The following is a 15,536-nucleotide window of genomic DNA, read 5'->3' as shown; positions in this document are numbered from 1 at the left end:
GTCAACACTTCAAAATGTAATAAGAATTAAATAATTGAAGTTTTTCATGGGATTTCATTTATCTTTAATAAAAAGTTTATGCAACATACTGTTTAAAAATAAATAAATTTAAAGGCGAATGGAATGGAAGAGGATATTTTCAGTTACATTTACTTTCTGTAAACGGATTAATTTTTGTGTGTGATAAGCTTTTGCGTATTTTGTGGTCGATTAGAAATCGCAAAAGAAAATAAATCACTGTGAAAATGTATCCAGGAGAGGTACAGTAGACTGCTTATGTGACTGATGCAAAAATGACTTGTGTGATACTATGATAAAGTCTCGAGGCCTGGAAAATCAAAATTAATTTGTCACAAACATATAACTTGGTTTATAGGAAGGATTTTAGAGATTAATCCAGAAAGGATAACAAATTTGTAGATAAACCTGATTGGTGTCGAATGCTGTTGATACGTTAGATTTGACTGTTATATGAAAGGTCTCCACTTCACATGGACCTGTGGGTCAGCTTTGGGAAATATCAATATACTTGCCATACTTAATACATTTATATAGCATTAACATTGTGCTATTTAAAATATGTATATCATTTTATCATGATCTCAAACTAGTTATTTATTGCATCTGAGTACCATTTATAATAAAATTTACAATTGGAACAAAGCTTTTCATCTACTTGTTATAGGCAAAAAATATAACTTATTATTCAAAACTAACATTTTTGGATTGCATTTTGAAAAGAAAACAATTGTCTTTCAAATTATTTATTTCAACGGTATATTTCGGCAAGAAAAACAAATATGTCATACAACAAAAAATACCATTAGATATGTGTACATTATCATTTAAGAAAGCAACGTATTTATCAGTACAAGGAATATAAAACATTGTCCTTTTTAGCCACCTAGCACAGCCTAGAATATGAATTTATAACTCTATGTACTTTTTAATTTCTTTGAAACTAAATAAAGAATTTATAATTCTTATGCACTTGTATTAACATGTTGCTTTCAGATGTGTAAAGCTTCCATGTTCACCCCTTATATTCCCACATAAACTAGTCGACCCATTGACATGGATTAGTCTATTAAGGCCTGCAGGTGTGATAGGCCCTACATCATTATCACTTTAGACTTTTTATGAATATTATTTTAAAAATATACACGCTTTTGTAGTATATATTAAGTATATTTTATAAAATGCTTCTTAAGTTTAATCCCCTTAGAGCATTTCTGGTAAAGATTACCTGTTATGAGATAGATTGGAGATTTTATCTAGCAGACAGGATGTGATAACAAGTTAAATACCACATTTCCTTTCTGTAAAGCCGACTTTTACAAATCTTTTAATTACATGGAGGTTTGTAAACTCCACTCTATTGAAGAGAAATCGAGCAAGGCTGCAATTTAAGAAGAAATTTTTTTAAAAAAAATTCAAATGCTTCCTGTAGTCTTCTATTTCTAATTTATGCACCAAGCGGTTTTTAGTTTTTCATCATCAAACAAATGTAACAAAAGATTAACATTTAATGATAAAGTACGTAACATTCATTTTCATGTATCGTTAATTCATTGCATGTTCATTTTAATACATCATTCATTTAAGAAATAAAATTAATCTAATGTATAATTTGCCTGGAATAGAATATTCTGCCCTATTGTAAATAAAACAACATATTTTTAATTCAATCTCGTGTTTGTTTCCATGGCAGCCTGTGACTGTCACGCCCCAGGGACGATGTCCGGACTCAGTAACTGTGACCCTCTCGATGGCCAGTGTATGTGTAAGACGAATGCAGGTGGCCGTCGCTGTGACACGTGTCAGCCAGGCTTTTACGGCCTCAGCAATGAAAACCCATTTGGATGCATCGGTAGGCATACCATCTATATTAACTGGATCTCAAAGTTCCATTCATCTCTATCGCTGAATTAACTGAAGATTTTTTTCTTACTTTTAAAATGTGTTTATTGAGAATGGATTACATAAGAGTCAACATTTTTTAGTTTGGGAGGTGAACCTGGTTTCACATGATTTCAAATTAAAGCTTATTTTGATCAGTCAACTTCAGATTATAATTTGAAATAGGTTCCATATATTGATCTGTCAGTAAAAATTAGTGTCCGGTAATAATGGCCACCGTGCCCCCAATCCACTGGTCAGGAAATGGTGTTATTTTGTTTGGGTTTAAGGAGTCTCTCTGATGATCAAGTCCTAAAATAATGATGATAGAATTAAAGTGTAGATTCCTATTTGACAAAGAAGTTATTGGTCAAGTTTATAGCTGTTTTATTTCTGTTTATCCAGAATGTAACTGTGATATGGGCGGATCGGTCAGTCCGGTCTGTGACAGTATGACCGGTCAGTGTCGGTGTAAACCCAGGGTCCGAGGCAAACGCTGTGAAAGGTCAGTATGAGTACGAGACAGTGGTCAGTATTAATATAGATATATTATTGGACAGTCACAAAAGTATTTTGTGTTTTTGTACATTAAATGACTTAAGTTGAATCATCATAGTTTTATAAGGAGCGAGTTCGTTCACTGACTAATGACTAAGGTCATGGTCACTGACTAATGACTAAGGTCATGGTCACTGACTAATGACTAAGGTCATGGTCACTGACTAATGACTAAGGTCATGGTCACTGACTAATGACTAAGGTCATGGTCACTGACTAATGACTAAGGTCATGGTCACTGACTAATGACTAAGGTCATGGTCACTGACTAATGACTAAGGTCATGGTCACTGACTAATGACTAAGGTCAAGGTCACTGACTAATGACTAAGGTCATGGTCACTGACTAATGACTAGCTAAGGTCAAGGTCACTGACTAATGACTAAGGTCATGGTCACTGACTAATGACTAAGGTCATGGTCACTGACTAATGACTAAGGTCAAGGTCACTGACTAATGACTAAGGTCATGGTCACTGACTAATGACTAAGGTCATGGTCACTGACTAATGACTAAGGTCATGGTCACTGACTAATGACTAAGGTCAAGGTCACTGACTAATGACTAAGGTCATGGTCACTGACCAATAACTAAGGTCAAGGTCACTGACTAATGACTAAGGTCATGCTGTTCTATTTATTAAGATTATACATTCGTATAAGTAACAATGACACATGTGCAAATGAAGTCTAGTTAACATGGAATGACTATGAAATCAGTGGTTTGGCTCGAGTCTATAAGACATGCGCATTACGATTTCTTGTTTCTGTGCAACATGTAACTAAATTAAGCTCGATAACACTTGGTTTCACTACGATCACTATAGCTTGTGATCAGTCTTGCCCTAGATGGAAACTAAGTGTTGTTTAAGCATAGATAAAACCAGCAAGAATTTAACATTTCATTCAATTGTTTATTTATTTTATTTTTGCACCAAGTAGAAACGGTCGACTTCCTCATATCCCAATGTGTTTTAGTAAAGATTTTCAGAATTAATCTCTTTGAATCACTGTTATCATTAGACATAAAAATGATAATAGCTTGGAAAATTGTAAAGCTTTCAGAAAAATAAATGACTTTCTTTTCCTGAAGAACCGCTAGTATCTTTCTAAAGCCCTATGTTTATATGTTACAGCCCGGACACATTACATTTCTACCCCTCACTGCAGCAGCTCATCTACGAGATCGAGGACGGAAAAACCCCGGAGGGGTCCAGCATACGATACGGCTTTGATCAGGAAATATTTAACAACTATTCATGGAGGGGATACGCTATCCTCACACATCTACAGGTTAGTAAGGGCTTTTACATGTTCACATTGATATAATGTGGAGTTTATTTGTCAAGTATTTTCTGGACTTTTCATCGATACCCAACTCTGAGCTAAGTAATTTTCAGAACTTCAGATAACAAGGTTTGGTATTATGCTAGTACTTCAAATAATGATTTGTGTAGCTATTTTTATATTTCAAATATATTAACTAAATACAATTTTGTCCTCTGTTTTAAATCTTATCCGTTATCAATGAATTTGAATTATTTATTTTAAATGATAATTGCGCCTGATTGGTTTTACAGCCTGAAGTTCTGATGGACGTTGTAGTGACTCGACCCAGTCTCTACCGCATCATCTATCGCTTTGAGAATCTGAACGCGTACACAGTCAAGGGGGAGGTAACTCTTACCCCTCAGTCGGTGGCTGACGTCAAGCAGACCAGCGAGGTGATGTTTGTCCACTCAGAGATGCCACAGTTTGTGACGGTTGGTTCTGACATCGGCGTTAAGGATTTCGTGCTGAACCCGGGAGTCTGGACAATTTCCATCAAATCTCCGGACCTTCTGCTTCTGGTAATAATCAAATATCCTCAAACTTTTTAAACATGTTGCCCAAGCTGCCTTTGGCTGTATACTTCTGCTAAATCACAACATAATTTTACTACATCCTTAGAAAATATATGCATACACCACAAAATTGAATGAAACTTTAGTAAGTATTGATCATAAAGAAGAAAAAGCTTTGAATAAACAATATTAAATCTAGACAATAGAATATGGAAACATTTACAGTTCACAAAAACATCTATGTCAGACCACAAGTTCAGTAGTATCTTTTTTTGCTTTCCATAGGATTACATGGTTCTGGTACCTCAAGCCTACTACGAGGCCACGGTGTTGCAGCAGACGGTCACCCGCCCATGTACTGTACCTGATGACGATGGCCCGTAAGTACACACTCAGATATCACATCATTTTTTGAGGACTTTATAATTATGAATAGAGGGGTATTAGTCGCCCACTTTGGCGACAGTTCTAGTTGTTTTTCTGCCATAAGTTAGACAGTAGTGCAAAGTTCTCTTCTGATTTGTTCTGTGTATTTTACATTGAAATCTGATCTTCCAGGTGTCTGTATTACAACTTCCCTGACCTGTCTCGTTTCCCCGCTGTGTCGGGCGAGAACGGTTACACCATTGATACCGATGGCAACGTCGTACCAACTCAGGTGTTCTCTGACCGCGACGTCCTTAATGAACTGGACATAGATGGCATGGCTAAGCTGGACAGAAACCAGGTAGGACTTCACTTATAAGATAGTTTAGTGCGAGCACTAGTGGCAGAGTAGATATGAGTGTAAAACATGTGAGAAATTTTCTTGAGGACTTTACTTTTAAGATATTTCTATAAGAGTTTAGTGTGAGCACTAGTTGTACAGTAGAGCATAAACCCTGGAGAATTTATGAGGTAGGACTATATTTTATGTTCTGTGTAAAAAATTGTCATGATGAGCATTCTTCATATTATAGTTAAAAAAGATGATATTCCACGCTAACGTCATTTCAGCTGGAGATATTAATCCCGCGCAAACGTTTTTGGGTTTTACGTGGTACGTGAATTATCCCCATAATCTGTTGATCTTCGCTGAGATTCAGTATCAACAGAAGGATGAAACTTTCATATGGTCTAGTTGCGCATTTTATTTGTCATTTTAGGATGTGGTTATATCATGTATGTTTCTATAATGATCATTTTACCCTCAGCCATCATTGAACCTGGACTTGGCTGTCCCCGACCCTGGCCAGTATATCATCGTGGTCAACTACTTTGCCCTGTCCAACACCACACACGACTTGAATGTCACCATCAGGACCCCCGACGGGGACTACCTCGGAACGGTGTCCCTCAGTAACTGTAAATACAGGTAACCATGACAATCTCCTCTTTCAATAGATTTCTAGTATAATCACTGTGGGTAGCAAGGATCACTAATGGATGCGACCTTAATGAAGTGCCTGATTGTTTTCTCACTTAGTAACATACGCAAGGTCTTTAAAAACTGCTTTGAGATCTTAAATAATCTTTTAATTACATACTTCTTTAGTTTTCCCAGCAAAAAATGAATATAACTGATTAGGATTTGTTAAAATAATCCATTTCTGGCAGTGTGCTCTATCATAATGATGCTGTATCATAATGATAAAACAATTTCATTTTAAGTGTACTGTGCCGTGAGGATCACTGTTTCATTGGATCGGAATATCTACTTATAGCTTTTATATAAGACAACATATGTTAAAATTAAAAAAAAAAAAGCTTTTTGGTCATATACTTCTTTTAGGGTTCTCAGGGAATATCAAATATGGATTTGTGTGTCGTAATGTCATATTTTTTTATATTTTTTTCACAGTGTACTGTGCCGTGAGGTATTAAAGGACCTAGACAATATGCCAGCCCTCAACTTCCTCAATGGAACTGCTCAAATCATCCTTACCGGGGATAATAATGTGGACGTCGCTATTGTAAGTGTTCATTTCTCTCGCCTCTCACATCTGATATTAAGTATTCTTAGTTTCAGATGTAAATTTTTTGAAAAAAGTGCATCAAATATTTCAACAGAAATATTAAGGCATCTTTTATTCTGTTTTAAGAGATTCGTCATTTTAATTGACTAAGTATTCATCTATATTATATGTAAAAATGTGATTAAGACGAGAATCTATGTTATTGATGAATCGTATAAATGTTTTAGGGCTCTGTTGTGGCTATCCCTTACCCTGATTGGACACTTGGATATGTACGACCCAGCATCATCTGTATCCGTATCAACGGCATGTAAGTTATAAACAGCTACAGTCGATTTCCGTAAATATCAACAATATTTTGGATGTATCTTAGCTGTATGGTTTTTTGACGTCCGCTATTTCAGATACTTGAGTGACAATAAAGATGATTCGTCCATGAAAGATAAGCCCATGAATGGATTTCTGTCAGTAAATGACTGAATTTAGCAAAATCCAATTGTTATTCCAGAACCAACCTTTAGTACTTTGAACAATAGATTGTGTCAATGACTATAACGTATATTATATCAGGAGACATAAGAGTATATGTGTTGTGTACATTCAGCTTTCATGATGATATCAACGTTTGAGAGCCCTAATTGTGTTGTTTTGCAGCTGTATTGGTTCCCATTGGTCTGTGCCTGCTGACTCCCGAAGGATTGAGTTTGAGGACCCACCAAACCATGACCTTCGTGTCGGACCTAACGAGTTCCCGACCTGGATTGTAGACGATAACGTTGGTCTCGTACACCTGAATGATACAGTGGTAAGGTGCATGGATTGATGATCGAAAATTGTTAATACTCAATATCTATCAAAAGGACTGTAATGTTTCTTCAGATATTCAAGCAGTCAAATTTAATAAGTTAAAATGTTGAGTATAAAGTTATAATGTAACCAACAAAATATTACAAATGAAATGAATCGTACAAATGATACGAGTCTTCGAGTTACATTGGGTTTAGTGTATGGTTAAATAAATTATTAGTATAATGTGATTCTAAAGATATTTCCACACAATGTCATTATTTATGCTCCATGATGGTACGACAGTTGCAAAGATGACAAATGGCGTGCTTGTTTTTAATAGATAAGTATGTCCCTGTATTGAATGGAGCGGAGGACTTTTAGTGTTAACCATACTATCCTTCTAATCTCATCTTAAACTGTTCAGGTTTTATATTCCGATTTTATATGAAGCCAGATATATTGATGTCTTGCAGAATTTCTGTTTTTGTATAACTGGTACATAGAAATCGTAAATATTTAGTGGCCTGGTGCATTACGTGATCATAAATTTTGATATTATGTTGTTAATTTACAGTCGACCATTGAGGTGGAGACGACAGTCCAGAATCCAGATCGTTATGTGTTTGTCGTCCACTTCTACCTCCCAAGTGAGGCTGGAATTGACCTTCCAGTGACCATTCATGCTGACGGTCAAATCTATCAAGGTCAGTACTTCATCAACCGTGGTCATTTCTTATCACAGTTGTAATACATTATCATTATTCACAGTCCTTGTCTTATGATAATAGGTTTGGGTTTACCAACAGTCAGCATCAGACTTTACAGAGTAATATTATGAGGAAATAAGTTCACTATTTAATACCTTCATAGAGATGTCATTGATATTTATACACACTTACAATTATGAAAGGATTAAACTGATTGAGAATGGTCAATTAAAAAAAGTGATACAATATGTGTCTGGCCCCAATTTTTCGAAGCAAGCTTAAGTCAATAAACAACTTAAGTCTAAAATTATTAACATAGATTACATAATAGAAATAACTCAAGTTTTGACTTATGTCGTCACTTTTGTCTCAAGAAATCGAGGCCTGATCCACTATTGTTTTAATTATTTTATAATTATAGAGGTTAATGATTGGGTGTTTTGTTCCAGGTATGTTCCGGCCGAGGTATTGTCCTGGTGTGTCGGGCTGTCGTGGACTGATCTACTTCGACAAACAAGATGGCACCAATACCATCGGTGTAAATGACAACAGGGTGTTCCTGCGCCTCAACAACACCAGTGGACGCGACATCTACCTGGTAAGTGTTTTAGTATTGTTATCAAATCATGCATACATTTAATGGAGAGAACAAAAACACCCTGTAAAGAAAACCCGAATTATTAAAGATCAAAGATTTTGTCAGTCTGTTTGTTTTTTAATCTATTTTATTACACAGTAATATCTGTACTCCCTGAGAAGTTATCAAAATATTCATGTCTGGCTTTATGCCTTATTAGGTCTTTTTCCATTTAGAGACCCATTATTTTAGTTCATATATGCAGTAAACACGGGTTATATTGAACCTCAGACAACCATGCTTCTATTCGAAATGCATGTAAGCATGGCATGTATGTAGTACAGAGATTATTAAGATACTAATAAACATGTTGTCACATCTCTCTTTACAGGACTACCTGTTGATGATCCCAGCCACAAGATTCTCCACTGCTGACCTCGACATCCAGCCGGTGGACGCCTCAGCTGACTTCCTGGCAAACTGTGTCGGACCAGGATTTCAACTCATGTAAGAAATTTTCAAATAACTGATGTTTGGAAAATATATTGTAAAAATTGGATAGTGGTTATCAAAAAGTGATTATGACAGAGGCTGATGGTTAAATTAACAACATCAAACTCATAGGAAAAACAAAACGGTTTCTGCATGTGTGATTAAATTTTTCCAGGTGGTTAGAATTCTCAGAAATAAGGTTTCTGTTTAAAGTATTATGGAATGTTTTAATTCTATGTCACAAAATTATATAAGTTAAAAAAATTCTTAAGACATGGTTTAAGACATGAAAAGGTGAAATTTAGTCAATTTGTCATTTCAATTAAAAAAAAATTAATGTTAAATTGATTTCATTTACAGAAGCAACTCCGAGTTTTGTCGCCAAGGAATCTTCTCCCTGACAACAGATTTTAACAACGGTGCCGTGCCCTGTAGTTGTAACATTGACGGTTCCCTCAGCTTTAGTTGTGTAAACTTTGGTGGTCAGTGCCAGTGTCGTGATAACGTCATCGGTCGTAGCTGTACCCACTGTGCCGAGGGTTACTATGGCTTCCCCAACTGTAGAGGTCAGTGGAGCGTGCACTCTGGTGTGGCACTTCAGTCTATCTTCTCAGAAACAGCACTACAGCAATAGTTTTACTCTCTTATATGATAAATGATGTTGAATAATGTTCAACATCAATTGTTCAACATTGCTTCTCCCTTTTAATAAAACAACTTCCAAAAAGTAAGGACAATTCCTGATATGTTCAAATGACAAGCTGTCAAGACATTGAAGATAGAGTTCCTTTCTTTAAGAGTCAAAGGGGCGTTTAGATTATTGTTAAACAACTCATTCTCAATTACAGAGAGGTCAAGGATCACAGACTTATCAAGTTTTAATTCTGAAAAAAAAATACCATGGTTAATGGTGTTATGTAATTTAACTTGTGGAATTTACTTTCCTTGAATTTTCTTCATCAGGCCTGCATTTTAAGTAAGTAAAAAAAATGAAAATATCTGATGGAAATTCTTTATTTTACAGAATGTAACTGCCCATATGGAAAGTGCCACCCCATTACTGGAGAATGTGTGTGCCCCCCACGTGTCGCTGGTACGATGTGTGATCAGTGTGTCGCCGAGACCTTCGGCTACGATCCTCTGGTCGGCTGTACTGTAAGTTGTCTGGACACTGCAGTTGTTTTAAGTGCTATAATCATCATCTATAAACCATGATTCATTTACCTTTTCATCTATTTTGTCTTTGCATATTGCAGAGTTGCCTTTTGGGGTAGGTATCCATTGTGATGTCATTATTTTGAGAGTAAAACTCGTGTCATTTTCTCTGAAAAGTATTATAATGTTACGCTTGCAAACACATTTCGTCACAATCAATACCTACCCGCAAGGGCAGATAACTCTGTATATGCAAATACATCATATTTGGGGGAAAAATAAGTTTAAAATCAGGTTAGTGTAATGTACACAAGAAACGATGTCAGCAGGAATCAAATTTAGGAAAGTAACTTAAAGAGACCTGCTGACAATACACAGAAAGATCAAAGTCTTTGGTTTTCTCTTGTATTTGTTGTATATTTATCAGATTGTTGGCTTTAGATGATGTAAAATTATTGTTGTTTTAGAATCTTTTCTTTATGTTTTAGGACTGCGATTGTAACTACTACGGAGTACTGGATGGTGACCTCAACTGCGAGCAAGGCACCGGTCAGTGCAGGTATGGACAGCCCCTCGTAGAATGGTCTTTCTTTTAGGCCTAATAAAATTACATTGTATACTCTGTGCAAACAAAATAAAGGGGAGGGAAGTTGTCTTAATAGGAATGTATGTCTTCACATCAGTTTGTTCATGAATGACATGTTTTTGGCATTGATTAAAAAATTGTTCTAACATTATAAATTATACAATAAGCCTAGAAGGGACCCTAATCTCAAAATCAGAGTGTCCGTCTGTCAGCACACCTGTACCCAGAATTACCACCATAACTTATAAAGGATCAGACGGGTTGGCTTGATAATTCTGCAGTAGCTATTGGATAAAGGTCTTATTATGATTCCCCAGAGCCTAACTCGATTTGCCCTCTTTACTTCTAGAATATAACTTTCGTTGACTTGATTGTAGGTCTTCTGTTTCTGGAAGTTCTACTGTCTATAAGGTCGAAAATCTTCTGAGAAGACTTTTCTTTATAGAAAAGTGCAAATCAAGATGAGCTCAGAACTAACAAACTACGTGAGAGTCTTGATGATCTTGTTATAGGTGAGATGAGCTCGGAACTAACAAAGTACGTTACAGTCTTAATGATCTTGTTATAGGTGTAAGGACAACATTAAGGGACGTAAGTGTGATAGCTGCCATATTGGATTCTACGCTTTCCCTCACTGCGAAGAATGTAACTGTAACAGTATCGGTACAGAAGCAGCCATCTGTGACCAGACGAATGGACAATGTCTCTGTAAGGTACGTATTGTTTGTATTTACTGGAGTGGAACAGTATTGGTACAGAAACAACCATCTGTGACCAGACAAATGGACAATGTCTCTGTAAGGTACGTATTTTTTGTATTCACTGGAGTGTAACAATATCGGTACAGAAGCAGCCATCTGTGACCAGACGAATGGACAGTGTCTCTGTAATTTAAGTCTTGAAATTTTCACTCAATCTTGTAAAATATTATCTCAATTATATTTTCTGAAAGTTTCAAAATTTTCTTCTCTCTTATGCAGGCCAATGTTGACTCTGGTACCTGTGACCGATGCCAGCCCGGAACCTTTAACCTTGACCCACGCAACCCTAAAGGCTGTACGAGCTGTTTCTGTTTCGGCACCACTCGTACCTGTGACAGCACCACATACACCTGGGGAATGGTAAGATTACACTGGGTTTTATCATGGATTATCTCTATGGGTGATTTGTACAATAGGAAGGAATATACATCTCCATCTCATGTATCAAAGGGTCCCTACTTTTCCGAAACAGCTTTAAATTTTAAAATGGGAATGTAAAACGAAATTGATAATTTTATAGAGTCACAAAAATAATTAACTTACTGAGGTTGAAATTTTATTGTAATTCTGTCTTAATTCTGGTGAGTACAAAGGATTACGGCTTAGATTTTCTTTAAAGTTGATCTAAGAAGTATAAATGAGTAACCAATTCAGGTGGAAAATCACTTTTAATCTAATCTGATTGGCAGACATTTGAAAAGTATTTGCTTATGACAATGGGGCTATTGTTTGTTTCACCAGCACAAGGATATGGTGGGATGGACTGCTACAAATGTCGACCCGAGCTCAGTGCGCGAGGCTGGAGATATAGTAGCCATTCTTAATGTACAGACCTTTGTTACTGACACCGACTCTCCCATTTACTGGGTGGCTCCCGACTCTTACCTCGGCAACAAGGTGAGTGTGCTTCCAGAATTGAAGGTCAAGGTCATTCAACTCAGAATGAGGCATGAGTGTACAAAAGGTCAGACTATGAAATATTTAAAATTGTTGACGTCCAGTAATATCAAGTGTCTAACATAATATAAAAGTAACATCTGAATATCTGGGCCGGTCGTTCAAAGCATGATTAGCTTAATCGAATGATAAGTGAAATATCCAATTCTCATTTACTGCAACATTTGTGTTTATATCTTCACTAAACTCAGCAAGTAAGTAGAGAATAGAGCCCTTAAGATTCTTGTAAAATTTTGTAAAATTTGTATTACCAGAAATTGTTTTATCTTGATTTGAAAATTGTCATTTAACTGTGATAAGCCTAATCACATTTTGAACATTTGGGCCCTGGTTTATTCAAGTAAAATCTGAATAACAAGTCATAAAATATCATTGAAATTATTACCATGTACCTTGCATTGCAATTTCAGAGCTGTGTACTAGACATTGTATTTTGTGTTGAGGTATCAAATCTGTGGATGTAATCTCTAGCATTTGCCATCATTGTAAACAAAAAAATGTGATCATAAGATTTATTGAAAATGTCCTATTGTTTTAACTTTGTTTCTATAGGTGGTGTCTTACGGTGGTGGCCTACAATACTCCTTTATCTACATGCTGGAGGACCCCACATCAGAGGAGGAGTTTACAGGGCCGGCTGTCGTTCTCATGGTAATACACCATATACTTATATAAATATAAACTTTATTTATTTTACATCGATTGAAAAACAAGTTATAGAACTTATATAAATCACTCTCGATGTAAATCACTCTCGATGGCCCGAATGTAAGCGCGTGAGGAGTCTTAGTGTGGGAGGAAACTGGAGTGCTTTGAGAAAACCCACGTGATTGGGTAGATGACCCCTGACATTTTCACGTCCGTGCCTGGGATTGAACCCAGGCCGGCTAGGTGAAAGGCGAGCGGCTTAACCACTACACCACCGACCATATACTTACCGTATTTTTGCGCGTATAGTGCACACTTTTTTTCATAAATTATCAAGTGAAAAGTTGGGGTGTTCACTATACGCAAGCACAGGCATTGGGTCATGATGACCGATAATCCAATAATATTAGATCTCGATATAGAGAAACTTCTGATGTGCAATACCGAGATCATTAGACACGATGTAATGATCAAAAGTGTCTCGTCGTGCTATACCTCTAACATTGTTGGAGTAGATGACCGACTGGGAAGACCGACCGGCAGGTCCAAGCTAAAGTGTGCAGTAGCCTAACATTTTGTACATGTTGAGAGTTATGATTAAATACTTGGATCTTTAAGTCAATATTCAATGCATATATTCAATATAAAATGAAAAGCTCACTTCAAATTTATATCTTTAATTTCTTGAAAGTCCGTTTTGGGAGCACATGTGTTCATGACCGGACACATGTTACGATCGTGAATCTTCAGTAAGGTATCTCCAAATCTAAATGGCTAAATGAATGCAGTCTGGAGCTTGAAACGATGTATAAGTGTGTAATTGATTTGTCACATTAAACTGATTACCTTATAAATATGTTTCGCCAGCATGTGAAAACTTTTGAACTTGCAAATGTTTACGGAAGTGAGTGTAATAGCCACAAGCAGAGTCAGCAAATTAAATACGAAACTAAAACCTTCTTACATTAAAACTGACCAATCAGCACTAAAAATGACGGTATGGCTGTCAAATACACTCTTATTACCATCCTTTGAAATGGTTCTGTAAAATCTCATCTTTATTTCAATACTAATTCAAATAATTGAGAATACGCAAGTGTGGAGTCAGTACTCAAATATGGCGGCCTACTGTGGTTGATTAGCCTAGCTCGGTCGGCTCTCCAGCTAATATCTTGGGACATAATTAAATCTAAATGCCCATCAGATACACAATAGACTTGATTGATACCACTTGGAATTACACAAGGTATGATTAATTATTTGATTGTAAAAAACATCGTTGTTGATACCTCATTATAGTGTCACCGGCAATTTACAAGCTAACTATGCCTGTCGCTAGTGCCGTGTAAACAAAGTGTCAATCATCGTGTCAAACTCCTCGCCAGTTAAATTTTAATGTACAGAAGGTTGTTTTAGGCACTGATAAACAATAGGACTAGTTTTATTTTGTTCTTGAAGTGTGTTTGGAGCCTATGCAAAACGTTTTGAATGAAAATGTAAAAATTCGATTTTGTTTTTTGATTTATTTTTTTTTGAAAAATAAAACTCAAAAACGTACCTGCGCACTATACGCGGGTGTGCACTATACGCGCAAAAATACGGTAGACATTGTATCAAGACACAAGAGTCTACCATTCTTTTATGATGTTACTATAACAACTTTGTTTAGGAATATGAGGCGTTATTGTTGTATCCAAAATTTGCCATGTTGATTCTGCTGGTTCTGTTGTTATGGTAACTTTAAAACAGATAATAAAATGTGATTGTAAATCTAGGAGGTAATAATACCACAATACCATGATCTTGCACCGCCTTATACAATACTTATTTAATCACATGACCCTTGTTTAATCACATGACCCTTGTTTAATCACATGACCCTTGTTCAATCACATGACCCTTGTTTAATCCCATGATACTTGTTAACAGGGAAGAAACATGACCATCGTACATATGCTTGACGCTGCTGACTACCAGGGAGGTGTTATGTATGAAGTCACAGTGCCGTTAATGGAGGTAGGTTGGAGATGGGTTTTTGGTGGGTAGCAACTGCACTTCAAGAGTTGTAGCCTTTTAAAGTTTTGATAGCTACCAACTGCACTTTAAGTGTTGTAGCATTTACTTATGAACTTTTAGAAGCTTTAAACGGTTTCAACTGCGCTTTAAGTGTTGTAGCATTTACTTATGAACTTTTAGAAGCTTTAAAGGGTTTCAACTGCGCTTTAAGTGTTGTAGCATTTACTTACGAACTTTTAAAGAAAAATAGATAGCACCCATCTGTAAATTGTTGACAAGATGAATTCCTAATTGTTACATAGAAATCTATTAACAGATGAACTTGGCAGTCTCCCAAAGTTGTATTGGACGTTCTGTTACAGAGTCACTTCATGTACGACGACACGAGGACATTTGTGAATCGTGATAATTTCATGTCAGTCCTAGTCGATCTCCAGTCCTTACACATTAGGGCCGCTTACACCACCAACATCGACCAGCTCAGGTACGCAAATGTCAATGTCAAATGAAAAGTAAAGGTCAAGGCCAAACTTGATTAACGTTACTCCAATTTCTGATAACAATGCTTATCTTATATATAAAATTTTTAGTC

At 36.2% G+C, this 15,536-nt stretch overlaps 1 protein-coding gene across 1 annotated transcript in view; it reads left to right on the top strand.

Annotated features, from left to right (window-relative positions):
- Nucleotides 1–15,536, top strand: part of LOC138324774 (laminin subunit alpha-like) — a 68,322-nt gene that overhangs the window by 24,511 nt on the left and 28,275 nt on the right. The window contains 22 exon segments of the mRNA XM_069269912.1: nt 1,712–1,870; nt 2,305–2,404; nt 3,594–3,750; nt 4,038–4,307; nt 4,587–4,681; nt 4,860–5,028; nt 5,495–5,655; nt 6,142–6,253; nt 6,484–6,566; nt 6,911–7,061; nt 7,620–7,749; nt 8,202–8,350; nt 8,721–8,836; nt 9,182–9,387; nt 9,846–9,976; nt 10,465–10,535; nt 11,131–11,275; nt 11,543–11,683; nt 12,065–12,220; nt 12,833–12,931; nt 14,858–14,944; nt 15,307–15,428. Coding sequence (XP_069126013.1) covers nt 1,712–1,870; nt 2,305–2,404; nt 3,594–3,750; nt 4,038–4,307; nt 4,587–4,681; nt 4,860–5,028; nt 5,495–5,655; nt 6,142–6,253; nt 6,484–6,566; nt 6,911–7,061; nt 7,620–7,749; nt 8,202–8,350; nt 8,721–8,836; nt 9,182–9,387; nt 9,846–9,976; nt 10,465–10,535; nt 11,131–11,275; nt 11,543–11,683; nt 12,065–12,220; nt 12,833–12,931; nt 14,858–14,944; nt 15,307–15,428 — 3,010 coding nt within the window.

This window comes from Argopecten irradians, chromosome 6, assembly GCF_041381155.1.
Source record: "Argopecten irradians isolate NY chromosome 6, Ai_NY, whole genome shotgun sequence".
NCBI lineage: Eukaryota > Metazoa > Mollusca > Bivalvia > Pectinida > Pectinidae > Argopecten > Argopecten irradians.
The sequence above is the reverse complement of the archived record's forward strand: the minus strand, read 5'-3'. Positions and strand labels throughout refer to the sequence as shown.